The sequence below is a fragment of the Chionomys nivalis genome, chromosome 5, assembly GCF_950005125.1.
Source record: "Chionomys nivalis chromosome 5, mChiNiv1.1, whole genome shotgun sequence".
Lineage (NCBI taxonomy): Eukaryota > Metazoa > Chordata > Mammalia > Rodentia > Cricetidae > Chionomys > Chionomys nivalis.
The window spans coordinates 107,452,713-107,469,658 of NC_080090.1; the positions used below are offsets into that span (position 1 = coordinate 107,452,713).

A 16,946-nucleotide genomic window follows, 5' to 3' on the forward strand; every position below is an offset into this window, starting at 1 on the left:
CATTTTGCCCCTCGCTGGTCTAAACCACAGGGTGCCAACCGGACATTAATTGCTTTCTTCTGGTGGGGTTCCAGACAGCTCAGAAAGAAGGAGCGAGCGCACATTCCTGGCACCAATTGGCTAATTCAATTTACTTCAACAGCATTAGCCTCTGTCAGAATATTCATGAGCAGGGGAACCAAGACCCGTGGTACAGGCAGGCGGCAGCCGCTCGGGCTAGGGAAGACGAGAGGGAGGGGAAGAAGCGGACTGCGCGCGGGGCTCCGGGGGCCTGTGACCAGGAGGACCAGGCGGTTCTTCTCACTCTCCCTGCGGAGGGCTGGAACCTCGGACATCAGCGGGTTTGCAGTGCTTGTCACCAGCTCTCAACTCCTAGCGATCGCGCGGAGACTTTGGAAACATCCGAAGGCAGCAGAGCTGTGACACTTTTGACTTGGGGGGAAGGGGGGTGGGGTGGGGGCAGCGACGCTAGCTGGGGCGAGAGACTTGGGATAACACGTTCGCCCAAAGAGGAAGGCAGCGATGTGAACTGGACATCCGCCACGGAGGAGTCTCAACCTCTCCGGGGAGTCTCCGGCTGTTTCAGGTAAATCAGAGGGCTGGGGTTGTTGGTTCCTGCGCGTCTCTCCCCACACACCGGAGGTCACTCTGGAAAAGCCACGAGCACACCGCGCGTTTCGGTTCCGCGCCGCACCTTCTCCTTCTCCACTATCCGCTGTCGGGGGGAGGGGGAAGGGTATGAGGGGTGCTCCCTGCCGGACTGAGCTCCACTTTCTGGGACTTTGGGGGAAAGGGATCAAAAGGGGATCGCCTCAGCTAGGGTACTGGCCTGGAATTCAGAAAACCACTGCGCAGCTAGACAGCGGGGCAGGTAGACTGTGCTGTACGCAGGGTACCCGGAGTGTGCGCACCAAGTGACTGTGGAAAGGGGAGCGCGGGGTACAGGCGCTTGACCCAGGCCCTTCGCTTCTCTCAGTCAGTGGCATCTCCCTTAGACTGCCAAAAGAGAGGCTGCTTTAGTCTCCAAGGAAGTAGCTGTGCCTGAAGCAGAGTATCAGAGCCTGAGGCTTTGGGGATGTGCAAGCACCTACCGACCGATCGTGGCTCTGGGGTGCGAGGCATCCCCACACCAGAGCTCGGCGGTGGGAGGAGAATGTGGTGGTGACTCTAGTCTCTGCCACCTGCCGGACATCACCAACTCCCCGGATTTTTTGTTTTCCAGTCCTAGCACTCCCTGGGAAAGCTCTGAATTGCGCGCCGGTGGTTTGAGCTCTGCTTCTCTGGTGGTGATGTTTGGATAGAACCGGGAGGTGAGGGGGCGAGTGGAGGAGGTCAGATAAGGTGAAACGTTCAGATCTGCAAAGAAAACGCCTCCGCAAAGCCTCAACCTGTCCTAGGCAATAAGGCAGACTGAGTTGGCCTCCGCGTCCTGGCAGCTGGAATGTGGAGGGCAGCTTCAAGGCAATGGCAGAGTCCTTTTCGAGCTGAACCTAGCTAAGCAGGGAGGAAGTGAAGCACAGGAGAACAGAGGAGTTCGACGCTGAGTAGATTCAGAGTTTACTGTGGAACTGCAATGATTATTATTAAGATCGTTTTTTGATTTGGTTTGGTTTGGTTGTTTTGTTTTGTTTTGTTTGTCTGGCGTGGACATCAGAAGGACTGAGGGTTTGATCACTATAATAGCATAGAAATTGAGTCTGCAGTCGCTGTCCCCCACTTAATGTACCCAGACTTCATCTGGTCTCTGAGCAGTCTCTATCGATGGAAATAAATGCCCCCAGAATTTTGGTGTCAGGGATCTGGCCAAGGACTGAGTCTAGCTGAGAGCAGAACAACAGAAAGTCCTAACTGTAATGCACAGGCACTCCTGCTTGTAGTTGCTCACTGCATTCCTAAACACTTGCCTTCCTGTCTCTTCCGATGGAGGCAGAGCCTTCGCTGACCCTGCACTTGGCCCAGCTTTCCCCTCTGTTTCTACAGCATGAGTTTGTCTCTTGCCTGCAGTTGCATGACCCCTTTAGTCTTGAGAGTATGCTCCCTAGTAGGGGCAACCTTCCCTTTAGACACAGGAAGAAGCCTCAAGGACACATGAGGATGGTTGCTCCCCTCTTGGCTTAGCACTTGATCACATCCGTTCCAGGGTGCAGTCTTGGCCCTGCTGATGAAGCAGAAAACAAGGCAGGAGTGAGGGAGAAACAGCCTGGCAGTTACTGAGCGCAGGAGATGAGGTCAAACCTCAGAGCTGGCCACATCCTTTCCTGCCAGAGAAGAGAGACAAATGAAGCGAGAATGGGACATGAATGATACACTGGAATCTTAGAGTCTGTGGTGCTTATGGTCACTGACTTTGGTGTGACCTTTCCTGTGCTTCTGATTTGCCAATGCATTTAGCAGCCTTTCCTGATAGGACTGTTCTCATAGCATGGTCCAACTTTGATTTTTGGGGGGAGTAGTGTAGGGGGACTATGAAGACAGGGTTTCTAACTTTGAATTTTAAAAAGTACTTTGAGCATACTGAGAAAGCACAGTCTATGAAACACACAATCTTAATGTTCTGTGGAAAGCTTGCTACCTCGCAGGTTAAGGAGGTACATTTTCAGCATGTGTGCCGTGTGGCAATGTGACATTAAAATGGGAAAGCAAAGTACAATCATAAAAATGACTTAGCATTCTTGACATTCTTGTGCACACTTGTGGAAAAATATCTTTAATTTGGAGAGAGTTGTTGAGGGAATTTAATCAATATTTGTACTACTGAACCACCCCCTTCCACCTTCCTCTTCTGGAAAATTTTATGCGCCAGTTCTCTCCAGAGAGTATCACTGTTGTAAGTGCTGGGGGTTGAGAGGAGAAACTGAGGATTTTTAAGAGAAATCAGTTATTGTTTCAAGACTGGATGGGGGATAAGATGCAAAGTCTTTAGATAGCAGTTAAGGGTTCTGGAGTGATCAGTGGAGTAGCACAGGGCTAAGGAGCCAGCATTGGTTGTCTGTGTTCTCAGATTTCAGGAGACTCTGTCAGATAGTGTGAGGTATCTAAGCAAGGCCCTTTGGCCACCTCTATCAGGAGAGTTTAAATGACAGTAGTGTCTGCTTCTGACCTTTGCTCCAGAAGGACTTCTCTCCTTCTTACAGAGGATTCAGCAGTCTGCTTTTAGACCCTGGGGTGTTTCTCAATTTTCCTCCAGTTCTGGAGCTTCTCAGTCTACAGCTGTCGATGGATTTAAATCAATAGCTGGACTTCATCAAGAGAACCACTGAGAATCATTTATGTCTTTCCCTGGTGGCGAAGTTATAGAAAGATTGCCTTGATTGCTCTCTACCCATAAAGCAATTCTTACATTTTCCCCCTCATAGTGGTGAGTACTGTTTGCTTAAGCATTTTATTTATTTATTTATGTGTTCGTACAATTTTGGACTTTAAATGTGGTTTGTCTAATACCAGTCTATGGAAGGAGGGAAAATGTAAAGAGATACGGAAGGAAGAGCTGCTGGTTAGGACATAAATCAGTCTGAATATGTCGAGGGGAGTGAGAATAGGTCTTTTCACTCTTAAAAAAGTAGAAGAAGTCCACTTTGGAAGAAAAGGAAGTCTGATTGTTGGCATCCCAGCCTGAAACTCAGGCAGCTGATGCTGAGAGGAGCCAAAGGGCGGTTCTTCTTAGTTTAGAGACAGCAGGACAGCCTCTGCCAAAGAGGGCTGTAAACACAGGATAAAGATTTCATTGTGAGGTGATGTGACTAGAATATTACAGCTGACTGTTCATTCTGACCTGCAACGCTGCGATCAGGGTTGCAAAGCAACAGAAATAAGAGCAACTGGGGACATAAGAAAGTGGCATTTACTATGCTCATTTGCTCTTCTCTTTTCCTGTTGGTGGCACTTCCAAAAAATCATAGTTAAGGTTTCAAGGGATGAGAAATCTTGGAAGAGCAGAGAGTCAAGATGTGCCCTCCTGCACCTTCTATTTTGACTGGGAACAAGATTTTTCATGTTTTAAAACCAATATATAAAGCTATAGTATCAATGCTTGTACTCAATAACTAGTATTCACTAGTAAAATATTAGTAGTTACTTCCATTGTTTCAATCAAAATATGTACAAATGTTGCCAGACTCTTGTTCTCCTCCAACACCTTTTTTTCACAGAGATTTGAACTTCAAGGAGAAAAATTTCCATTCTTGCCATTTATTAATTTTCTTTTTGAAATAAATTGCGCACAGTGACTAAAACTTTACATGCATTGAAGACATCCCCTCGTTTCTATTTCCCCCTGCAATTTAGAGGCAAAACTTGCATTTTTAATGACCAAGGTGGTTAAAGCAATAGAGTATCTGTAGTTATTAGAGGCAACATACTGTGACATAATGTTATTTACTAAAATATGGGACTGTTATCAGTTCCTTATGAGAAGAGAGATGGTAGGATCACAGATGGCAGGAGACCCGTGGTGGTCAAGACATGCAACTGGAGACTTGTGTATTCACCAAATTGTACTTCCACAATCCTAATATTGGCATAGAATATGGATCGAAGTTCCTTCTGCTTGAATTTAAAATGGACTATCTTTAAGTGTCAATGTTAACTATAATTGTTCTGGGAATAAAAAGCATGGTTATAGAGAAAGCATAATGAAATAAGATAAGGTCATGCAATCTCATGGAGAGAAATACTCAATTTCTCCAAGATATTCATCTCGTCTCTCTTTTTAAGAAGGATGACAGTATCTTTACTAACCTTTGCATTTCTTATACACTATGAATCAAAAGGTAGCACAAAGGCAGAACACTTGCTGAATGTTACAAAATGTAAATGGTCCAAAATATGGAACTATCTAGCTCTCAGCAGGAAAAAAAATTCAACTTCACAAAATGCACTTTCTACAGCAATTAAAAATAGAAAGTCACATTGCCATGTTAACTTATGGTAACAACCCATTTTAAAGAGAAATTTAGTCTTTTCACATTTAATTGCTATTTGTAGCTTGCTAAATAGTTTTCCAGAATAATCACCCATCTCTTCTTAACCAAGATGGTCTAGTTGAGAACATTCCTAATTACACATAGACTGATAATTTTAGAACCCTGGGAACACTATACTTAAAGCATTGCTTAATACAACACAAAATGAAAATGGCCCAACTCCCTTCAAAGATTGTCTAAATGTTTAAGAGATCATACATTAGAGGGCAATTGGTTTGGAAGTGCATCAATGCACAGTGAAAGAATATAGAAACTACAAACCTTGGTTGCTTTTTAAAATAAATAAAGCTTCAATAATTCCACTCATCTTCCCAAAAGACATAAACACTGGTCAGGTAAAGTCCCTCACTAAAGCATTCGTGTCAACCGTATACACAGGGGTTGCAAGAAAGCTCAGTTGATAAAGATGATTGCTACCAACCCTGACAATCTAAGTTTGATCCTTGACCCACGTGGTGGAAAGTAAGAACCGTCTTCTGAAAGTTATCTCCTGATCTCCATATACACATGCCGGGTCATGTGAGTACACACACAGAGACAAACATATATGAACACCAAACACACGAACAGAATATAATAAAAAATATACTTGAAATTCCTGAAATGATGGTTTTGATATTGTTTGTTTGTTTTTAAAATTTTTAGGACAGTTTGACAATCTGAATTTAGAACATATGCAGATGAATATAGTTATCTCTTATGAAAAAAGAGACATCTATTATAAGAGAGATTACAGTTTTAGTTCCTAGATCTTCCTTCATATCTAACTAGAATTTTACTTCTTGACTTGTAGAATATTCTTCTTTTTTATTTTCTGCTTTTGATTTTATTTTTGAGACAGGATTTCTTTGTGTATCCTTGGCTTTTCTAGAACTAGCTCTATAGAGGAGGCTGCCCTCAAACTCACAGAGATTTACTGGTTTCTACCTCCCAAGATTGAGACAATGTTTTATCTTATGTATTTGTTCAGGTACTATGAAAATACTCTACCACCGAGATTCAGTTCCAGGTCTCAAAATTTTTAGAGCATTTAAAAAGCTAAGTAATATTTAAGAAAAGTATCAGAACATTACAACACATGTACAAAGAGTAACACCCTTACTCAAGAGAAAAAGAAAATGAACATCCCCATCATCTCCCACAGTTACCTGTCTTCCTACTGGCAGAGCAGCCACCATTCACTCATTGTCTCTGGCTTTGAACTAGCTTAGCTTACACATTTGTATCCTTTTACCTACATTTTGTCATCATCCCAGCCTTGACTCCGGTGAATGATGCTTTGCTTTTTGTTTCTACGCTTCTCTTTTTCCCCATTCTACAGTTATATAAGTGAGATCGTGCATTATTATTCTCTGTGTCCAGTGCATTTCATGTGGCTGAATGTTCTTTAGGTCCACCCTTAAAAGCTGAATCATATACTCCCAAACATGCCCTCCAATGCCTGAGCTGCTTCTGTATGTTGACTGTTGTGATGTCAGTGTACACAAATGTGAAAATATCCTTACAAGGTGAAAGCCTCATTTCTTTTGGTGTTCTCTCAGAAGAAAGTGTCAAGGCCATATGCTGGCCCTATTTGGCTTATTTAAGAAGTTCCATGCTACTTTGCAATAATAGCTATTACACTGTGTGTTCTGCCAATAATCTACAAGGATTCCCTTTTATCTACAGCCTTGTGAACATTTATTATCTCTTTTAATTTTCAGAGAAACTATGGCTTTCCAATAAACCCTGATCTAAAGTGATGTAATGATTTCAATTTGCATTTCTCCAATGAGTAGAGATGTTGAGTACCCTTTTAATGACTTGTTGGCTGTTTTTATTACCTCTTAAGAAAAGTCTGTTCAAGTTCTGTTTGTTTAAACTTAGTCCTACGTTTACATGTTTGATTGCACAAGTTCTTTATAATCCTTGAGTGCTAATCCCTCATCTGATATGTGTTTTGTGAATCTTATTTGCCACCCCATAGACCACCCTTTCATTTCAGTAATTGTTGACAGAAGTTTTCTGTCCCACCAAGTCCCACATCAGTTTAGTCCCAAATAAACACACAAAGGCCAACATTAATTGTAAAGTGATTGGCCTATTAGCTCAAGCTTCTTATTAACTCTTATAACTTATATTAGCTCATAATTCTTGTCTGTGTTAGCCATGTGGCTTGTTACATTTTTCAGCGAGGCAGTCACATCTTGCTTCCTCTGTGTCTGGATCACAACTGCCAACTGACTCATTTCTCATCCCAGAATTCTCCTGTTCTCTTTTCCCCACCTCTACTTCCTGTGTGGTCACCCCACCTATACTTCCTGCCTGGCTACAGGCCAATCAGCATTCATTTAAAATACAAGTGACAGGGTACAGACCATTGTCCCACAGCAAGTAATGTTTCTTTGAAGTCTAGACTTTTAGTTTTGACTCTTTTTTTATAATGTAAGTAAAATTAAATCAAGGGTATGTTCAAGTTAGATATATTTTCTATATTTAAAGCCAGATTTCAAAACAGTCATGTTATTTTCTTAAACAGGAAAGATGTGTGCACAAACAACTGTAATAACTATTGCTGATATTCTAGTGTGGACATGGAGCAGATGAGAGAGTAGAAAAGCTTCAACTTAAAGATTTTGATGTTTTTAATTGTAGCTTGCCTACTGAATGTGCTTATATCCAAATAAGCTGTTTGAAATGTTCAATATTTCTCTATAATAAAGGAGATGTTATCATTTGATGGTTTTCTAGTTGTCAAACACCTACCTTCTAAGCAGTGAGTCCTAATCAGACCATATTCACTAAATTACTATATGTCCTTCTCTGTTTCCAGTAATCGAAGGGCAATTAACAAATAATCTTCTCCTTCCGTGGCAAGGGTTACATCTGGTGGTCACATGGCTTTTGTGACACATGGCCAATTTTCAGGCTCAACTACAAAACTGCAGCCCTGCTTGTAAAATCTGTGAGCACCAGGGAAACTGCAGGCTTCCCACTCACGTGATATCATTGTGGCCATGCCCTTCTGAACACCTGTTCTGGCACATGCCTTACGGTAAGATAAGCTGCCTTAGCTATCCATCCTAAGTTTGAAAAACAGGTGTATCTGAGGAACTAAAATGTTCTAAGTAAATTATATCTCATGTTTTTAAGGTCTGGCCTCATTTAAATGCTGGATGAGCAAGGTGGCTTTGGCATTTTCCAGAGAACAGTACATAGTGTAATATGTTGGTATAATTGGGATCCAGCAGTCAGGAGAAAGTCCAGTAGAATTAGCATGAAGATTTAATTCCCCGTTGCTTCCAGAGAAGGTTGTTACTGGGCTGTGGTCAAAACACAGAAAGATATGTGGTACAGCTCACTTACTCTGTGCTTAGGATCTTTTAGCAAACCAAATTTTGATTTCCACTTCCTACCAATAATTTAAAAGATAGTTTATTTAATCCAGCTTGTGTAATTTTTTGATAGACATTTTCAGCGTACCCAAGACTAGATATTTTGGATGCATTTATATAAAATCAGTGAATAAAATAATTGATATAGCTCTCTAAACGGAGATTCTATTTTATAGCATAGCCATGATAAAGTCAATGTCTAGGAAATGTCTGTCAAGTCCAAATAGAGAGTCAAATTGTATTTACTACAAATGGTAGATTTGCCTGTCATAACATGTTTATAAACCAACAGATATAATTTCATTCAATAATTTTATGATGAATTGGCTAAAGGAATTTCACTTAAAAGACACTTTATCTAGATTTGTAAAGGTTTTTTATTTTTAATTTTTTTCTTTTGATCATGTTTTCTTTTCCCCCCAGACCCTCTAGCATTCTCTTTATTTCTCTACTCACCCAAATTCATGTCCAAAATTTCTCAAAATCAAAACAAAAGATAAAATCAAAATAAACAAACAGAAGAAAAACAAACAAACAAAAAATAGTAGGACAAAACAAATCAAAAAAGTCCACAAGAATACTATGGCATGTGCTTGTGTTGCCCATCCACTCCTGGGCATGGAGCCTTCCCTGGGATGTACTGACATATCTTGTGACACTTTGCTGAAGAAAACTGATTTTCCTTTCCCCAGCAGGTAAAAATGGCAGGTAGATTCTTGGTTAAGACTGGGTCTTTGCCTCCACTTCTGCTTGGCAGGGCTGGGATATTTTCTGCCTCCAACATTTGCAGGTCCTGTGCGTACTCCCACGGTCTCTGTGAGCTCATGTGTGCATCAGTCCTACAGCATCTGTAAGACACCATTTCCTTGGAGTCATCCATCCCCTCTGGCTCATACATCTTCCTGCCTCTTCTTTAGCATTGATCCCTGAGGCTTGAAGGAGAAGGCATCCGTTTATAACTGAGTGCTTCAAAGTCTCTCAGTCTCTGTACATTGTCCAATTGTGAGTATCTGTGTTAATTATCATCTACCACAAGAAGAAACCTGATGAAGTATGAGCAATGCACTTATCTATGGGTAGAACATTATGTCATTATGGGTTATTTTATTGCTATGTCCCTGCAGGAGAATAATAGTGGCTGGTTTGTGCCTAGGCTTGGAAATATGTAGTCTCAGGTTCTTGTCTACTTTAACAGTGTCAGGTATGGGTTCCATCTCATGGAGTGTGCCTTAAATCCAGTTTTACAAAATGGTTGATTACTTCCATAATGCTTGTGCCAATATTGCATTATTGTATATCTCACAGGCAGATCTCGGTTGTAGGTCACAGAGTTTGTAGCTGGGAGATATTGATATTGTTGGGTAACTTCCAGTACCATGAATTCTAGAGAGGAGGGCTGAAGGTTCAAGGTGGTCACCAGCTATACTTTTTCATGTTCAATTACAACCAGCGGCAAAGTATTGTTATTGAAATTTGGAAGGTTCCTATCAGTCTGCTAATATTATCAAAACAAACAAACAAACAAAAAACAGTCTTTGTATCTAAGGAAATCTTAGACCCATTTAAGACCTATGGAAAGATCAAGTGAAACCAATGGATGCTACAGGAAATTCTTTGCCTATTCCATACTCAAACTTCTACATTTTCTTATATTTTTGCCTGTCTAGATATTGTATCAGAGCACTGTAGATTGGGTGACTAATAGACAGCAGGGATTTAGTTCTCACAAATGTTGGAAACTGGAAGTCTGAAATCAGGATACTTGGAATATCATGTTCTTCTGAGAGTGCAAACTGCCATCTTCTTCTGGTATTCCCACATTACAGAAACAAACTCTTTTCAGGTGCTCTTATATAAGAGAACTAATCCCACTCAGAAGAGTCCCACCTTTCTGATACAATTACCTCCCAAGACCTCTCTTCTTCATACCATCATATGGTGGTTTGGGATTTCAGCTTGGGAATCCTAAGGTTCAGAAACATTTGGCCTATTAACTTATCCCAGCAGATTCAAGCTTTCTGCTTTGTAAACCCTTGAGTTGCTATAGCAGACATTTTATTTGGAGTACAAATTTGCACAGTCAACAGCATTACATCAGAGCACTTGAAAGTCTGAATCATGTAGCCTTCAGGGGGTACTGAATAAGAATGCACATCTTTGAGCATACTTTCTACAAATTGGCAAGAACTCCCAAGAATATTCATCTTGCAAATAAAGATTAAGTAACATTAAAATCATGAAATTCTATGTAAAGCAAATGACATCTGGTGACCAAGTACATCTCTGTTGATATTCTAGCTTGAAGCATTTTAGTTGCATTACCTTTATCTTAGCCTACATGCTCAGCTACAGACTATTGTAATATTTATTTCAGTATAAAAATGTGAGTCATATTCATATTTGGAAATAAAAACCTTGAGTGATCATAAAAAATTGTTCTATTTGGCAGTTCAGCATCTCATCTTGGTGGAATATTTCAGCAAGTTAGGCACAGAGAACATCATGACATTTCTGGAGTTATCTGACATTGGGTGGTCAAATTCCATATGAATGATCTCTATCTAGCTATCTGTTGTCAATCTATCTATCTATATATCTATCTATCTATCTATCTATCTATCTATCTATCTATCTATCTATATTTCTATCTATCATCTACCTGCCTACCCATCTATCTACCTGTGTGTGTGTGTGGTTTTTCAAGAATAGTTTCTCTGTGGAATGTCTTGGTTGTCCTAGAATTTACTTTGTAGACCAAACTAGCATCAAACTCACTGAGATCTACCTGCCTCTGCCTCCCAAGGGCTGGGAATAAAGATACATACCACCAATAGTTGTTTCTTTAAACACACACACACATACACACATACACAAATAAATAACATGCGAGAGTTATACACTTCTTGGGTACTTCTAAATATTCACTCATGTCAATTAAATGTATACTAACAAGCAAGAAAGAAAATATAATAACCAAAATCATTATGTAATTATTCCGTTACCTCTGGCCCAGATGCTGTGTTTAGAATTTCCCATAAATTCCGCATTGTCTTTTCTGTCCACGTTACTGTTAGTATCATACTACACATGCTGAAACAAAGACTCAAGCATCAATGAAGGCAGGTTTCCAACTTAAGACTCAAGGTCCAAGATAATCTAATAACTCAATCACATTGCCTCCTTCCAATAAGAATTCTCAGAACCCCATCACTACTGACATTGTATCCCACTGATTTGCCTGTGAGAATACCTTCTACATTGGAGAACATATAACAACATACCTGCCTACATGCTAATACTACCACTTGGGACAATCAAAACTGTCTCCAGTCCTGTGTCCTGAGTTTGTGAATGGCCTGAGCGGCTGCGTGGAATTTAGGGGTTTGGTGAGATGCCTACAAGACAATGGCCAAGAACAAATTAAAAGGGCAGAAGTCCAGGAATTTGTTTCATATAGGCAGCCAAAAATCCTTCAAGGCTAAAAACAAGGCAAAAGCAGTTACTACTAATCTTAAGAAGATAAACATTATGAATGATGAAAAAGTCAACAAAATGAACAGAGCTTTTGTAAACATACAGAAAGAACTTGCAAGCTTTTCAAAAAGCCTTTCTCTGAAATCTGTGCAGAAGGAGCTGAAGTACCATAAAAATGAATCAGCTAATGTTGATGAAGCAACCAAACTAATGGCTCAATTGTAACACAGTGACACTCCCCCAAAAATCAATAAATTGAATGCTTTATACAAAAAAAAACAAAACTGTCTCCAACCTTTGCCAAATGTCCCAAAGGATCAGACTAGCACCGGCTGAGAACTACTCCATGCTTGCATATTAAAGAATATATTTCAAGTTGAAGTTTTTAAATACTAAATAATTTTGTACATATTATATATTTGTAAAAAAATTAGATAAGCTGTTGGGGGACAATAATGAAGTCAATGTGTCTTTATCAAAACCAAGTCTTTCCCACTAAGTTCATTTTCTTGGGGACCAAAATTGACTGGGAGATTGCTAGGATTGCCTCAGTCTACCAACAATGACTAGAACATAGTTGAAAAAAATGAATCACAGTTTCCTTCAAACCAATCAGTAGATGATCTATTAGAATGTTCTAGAAGAACAACTTTCCATTTCCTTAGGGTGATATCTGCCTCAATGCTGCTGAACACTTTTTTTTTCCATGCTAGTGATAGAACCCAGGATCTATGATGCTAGGTGAACATTCTACTTCTGGTTTCCAGCCCTGTCTCTTGGGCTTTTCAAACCAGAGTCTCAGTATTTCAGCTTCTGGTAGCCTTAAAATTCACAATCCTCCTGTTTCTGCTTTGCAAATCCTGAGAGTATATTCATGGTATATCACATTTATCAATAAATTATTTATTTTTGGATATAATACTGAAGAGCAAACCAAGGACCCCATGTGTTATATCACGCACTTTCTAAACAGCCCCAAGCCTGGATGGAATCCAGCATCTCAAGCATTCTAGCTAAGTGCCAGTCCATAGCAATAAATAGCTCTTCAAGGAATCAATGAAATCTTGTTGGCCAGTATAGGAGTCTGGCTCCTCTGTTGAAGGCATATTACATTTTGCTTTATCTAGTATTGTGTTTCCACGCATTATTGTATGACAATCATAGTTACAAATTCCGTGGAATTTGTGATTCCATGAAGTAAAATATACTAGATGAAGACATAGGATCCAAGAGGCATGTGTCAGCCTTAACAAGATGAAATGTCACACAACCACCTGACAGGGAGGAAAGCAAACTGCATGGAAGATAAGGGCACATGAGGCTCACTCAGCTGGAGAGCTAATATTCATGCTCAAGCCACCACACATCTGCGCATTTCGCATTTTCAAACATGAGCATCCTTGCTGTGATTTTGATCAAGGTGCACTCTTCACTTTCTCCTTAAGTCATAGTTGTGGAAATTGGCACTGGAAAGAGCCCCACAACATGTTTTCACATGAGAAATGATTGAAGGTCTTCAAATAGAAAACCTGACACACACCAGACTAAAAGGAACCAAAATAGGCACCTTCAAGTATAGGGGATCTCTTCATTTAAAAAAGAAAATCAATTTATTCAGCATCGTCTTGCAGGCCTGATCAGGGTCAGTGAACAGAAAACACGTGGAAGCATATTTTATCTCAGCACAGTGATGAACTTGCTAATGATAAATGGTTCTGCAGTACAGAGTGGAGAGGTTGCAGCAGCCAGGGAACCTAAGAGTACAAACATCAGGAAGGGGGATGGGTCAGAAATTTCCAAGGCAATTTCTAGCACTCGGTGTGTCTGAAGAAGCTTTACCTTGGAAGAGGCTCTTACTGTCCTTGCAATCTACTTTAATAATTTTATTAAGAAAAACAAGATCTATTATTTTCCCCAGCCTACACATTGAGTTATTTGGGTAAGTGCAGTAGAGTAGACGGGAAAAAGAGTCTTACCCTGTGCCACATAGAATAAGAATCTCTGTAGTGCCAACAACTGCAAAGGAATTCATGAGCAAGATCTCGTATATTCTTGAGAAGAACTCCATGAAAGTTTGGCGAGATAGCTTTGTGGGTAAAGCTCTGAGAGGCATGGCCTTGCTTTAGTCCTCACAGAAAGCCAGAGGTATCTGTGAGCATCTGCAGTCCCAGACAGAACAGTGGTGGGCAGATTGGATGCAGAGATGGGGAAGTCCTCACAGATTTTTAGATTAGAGCACCTGACATAGTTGGTGGAAAGAAACAGAAGACCCATTGCCTGGCCCCCATCTATGTGCCATGGCATATACGCATGTGCACCTGTACAAATATGCATGTAAGTCATGACACACATATGATCAAAGAGAACACCATGAACTAGAAGCAAGTCCCATCCCATCTTGTAGCTAAGGGAAGTGAGTCACAGGGGATGTCAGTGGCTCTCCCAGGAGCTCACAGCCAGTGACTGTAGCCTTCCGACTTGAGCCTGATTCTGCCCCAAACTACAAAGTCTCTTGTCAGCTACTACAGTATCCCACCTCATCTGTTCATCAGGGATGCACAATTTTATTTGAAATCTTGGCAATTTCCAGAGTTTGAGACATATGGCTACTTATGCAAATACTCAAAACATCTTCCAAAGCCTAAAATACATCATTTCAAAAATTATTTGCTATTTTCTATTACAAATGATGTTGCTCCATTCAAACAGTTCAAACTGTCTGAAATTGATGTTAAGCAAAAAAACAAAACAAGATTTTTAGTGCTTATTGAAATGTCTGTAAAGGAAAGACTGACAACGGCATTTTGATGCGATTCTGGAACTCAGGGAACAGGAGCTCAGGCCTCCAGGCTGAAAGGCGCATGAAACCAGCTCCACAGCTCTCATCCTACAACCCCAGGAAGACCTGGCAGTAAACTCTCTGTTGTTGCTTACTATTTCGTTATACATTGTTCTCTCTTCTGATTGTGACTGCCATATTGAGTTGGGTTCTATTTTATGATTATCTTACTGCATGTTTCAAAAACCAGACTGATTTTAAAAACGATTTTCTCACAGTTTGGGGAGATGGTGCAGTCGGTAAAATGCTCACTGCGTGACGATGAGGACTTAAATTCAATCTGCCTGAACCTATATAAAAAACCCAAAGAAATGGTTCTGGCCTGTAATCCCAGCACTTCGACTTTGACACAGGCGGATCCTAGCGGCTTGCTGGCAAGCCACTCTAGCCAATCAGTGAACTCCAGGTTCACGGAGTAACCCTGTCTCCAAAAATGAGATGAAGATCAATTGTAGAAGACACCAACATGGAGTCCACCTGAGCATGCACCCACACTTACACACAAACATGTATACACAAACACATAAACCCATAATACTACTGCTTTTATGTCTTTATTATTTCAGTTCCAAAAAAATTAAAATAACGTATCTGGGTGTTAGTGGTGCTCACCTTTAACCCAAACAGTAGGGAGGCAGATCTAAGTTTAAAGCCAGCTTGGTCTACAGAGCTAGTTCCAGGACAACCAGGGATACACAAAGAAACCCTGTCTCAAATAAATAAATAAGTAAAAATAAATAAATAAATAAATAATCCACCAATGTAACGCTTTTAGTCATTCTCCCTGCATGCCTAAGATCCAGCCACCTTGGAGCTAGGGTGGAGGTAAAGATAGTTTCTACTCTGTAGTTGGAACTTAATGACATCTTCAGCACCACTGCTTCCTGAACATTATTCCAGGTGATAATCAGATTGGCATTTGCCTTCTAAAGCTACTGCTCCTCTGGTGACTACAGGCATCTGAATGTTTATGGGAGTTTGTAATTCTGTGTTTATCATTCTTGCAAAGCTCCTAGGCACTTGCAGTAAGGCCCTGGATTTATCATACAACTTAAAACCGAATCCTATTTAGCTCTTTGTGGAATTGTTTTGCTAAAAGTCAGAAGGCTTCGCTGTTTGGGAAGCTGCAGGGATGCCCATTTAATATCTGCCAATGACCAGGGCCATCTGCAGTTAATGGGATGGCTTGGTGCTGGATGTACAGAGCCCACCGTAGCCCATCCCGACACGCCAGAAATCACTGCCTCGGTGTGCCTCTTACCTTTGCACTTGCTCATCAGGGTACCATTTCACCAAATGAAGTGTGTCTTAAAGAACATTTCCTGAACTTTGTGAAAAGGAATGGAGATTAGAAAGCTTATGTTTTATGCACAAATCTTCCCCTAGGTTTTTAGGTTATTTCATACCAGGAAACCTTTATAAAAAGATTGTTCTCAATGTGCTTCATGATAGTGGGTATTATCAATCAGAACTCAGACATCTCCATAATGGAAGCACAGGAAAGATCTCTTCAGCTATAAAATTTGTGGAATGTGGCGTATGAGCCTAGAAAGGCAAGCCTTGAGTCCTACACTAACTCTCTGAATGGAGGGCTTGATTGCCTTTTTGGGGGATTTGGGCAGTATAAAATAGGATTAGCATGAGAAGGAAACAAAGATGTTTCCCTCTCTAGATTCACTAAGCCTAAGACCAAAGAAGTCCCACCAGTGCGAACAAATGTTCAGATGCTCACTATTGCTCAAATCATGTTCTGACTGTTCCATATTTTTTTTTTGCTTTGGTGCAAGTTATAGCCATTACTATAGCCATCTCTATACTCATTCCGAATTCTGCAACACAGAGAGGATCTTAAACAATGCCATCCCAAGAATACCACCGAATACCTTAGGTATACAAATACCTTAGACTAAGCTTTTTGAATAACTAGAGCAGGACCAAAAGATACAGAAAAAAGAGAAGGAAGGACTGCTGTGCCATAGCCTCACTGTGTGAAGAGAAAGGAAGTGGACCATTGCTGCAGGTTGTTTTTGTTATAATAGGCACCCTTTAAAGTAGGGGTCTCTACCTTATTTTCTGCAGCCTCTCCTCACTACAGAGAACCCCAAAGGTAACTCTGAAATATCTCTCACATGCAGTGCTGGGTAAAAGGAATATTTAAGCCAAATTGAAGACATCAAAAATAAGTAACTATACTGAAAAGTCACAGCCATGTTCAACAATAAACAATTTATGGGAAGAACTCAGAAAAAAATTGTTGTTTAAAAAATTGAAAAGCAT

General features: G+C 40.6%; 2 protein-coding genes across 7 annotated transcripts in view; both read left to right on the forward strand.

Annotated features, from left to right (window-relative positions):
* The first annotated feature begins 467 nt into the window (after positions 1 to 467).
* Positions 468 to 16,946, forward strand: part of Cdh20 (cadherin 20) — a 247,075-nt gene continuing 230,596 nt past the window's right edge. For 3 of the 5 annotated variants that reach the window (XM_057770173.1, XM_057770172.1, XM_057770177.1), the window contains exon 1: positions 468 to 586. The gene's annotated coding sequence lies outside the window, so the exon portion shown is untranslated. The remainder of the gene's footprint in view (positions 587 to 16,946) is intronic. The other 2 variants (XM_057770174.1, XM_057770176.1) reach the window with 2 other exon arrangements.
* LOC130874726 (ribosomal biogenesis factor-like) lies at positions 11,762 to 12,055 on the forward strand. 2 transcript variants are annotated; one of them, XM_057770180.1, is made up of 2 exons: positions 11,762 to 11,899; positions 11,996 to 12,055. In XM_057770180.1, exons 1-2 carry the CDS (start codon positions 11,762 to 11,764, stop codon positions 12,053 to 12,055), a joined length of 198 nt encoding a protein of 65 aa, XP_057626163.1. The 2 variants fall into 2 exon arrangements, with proteins under 2 accessions (XP_057626163.1, XP_057626162.1); XM_057770179.1 differs by having other exon boundaries at positions 11,762 to 12,055.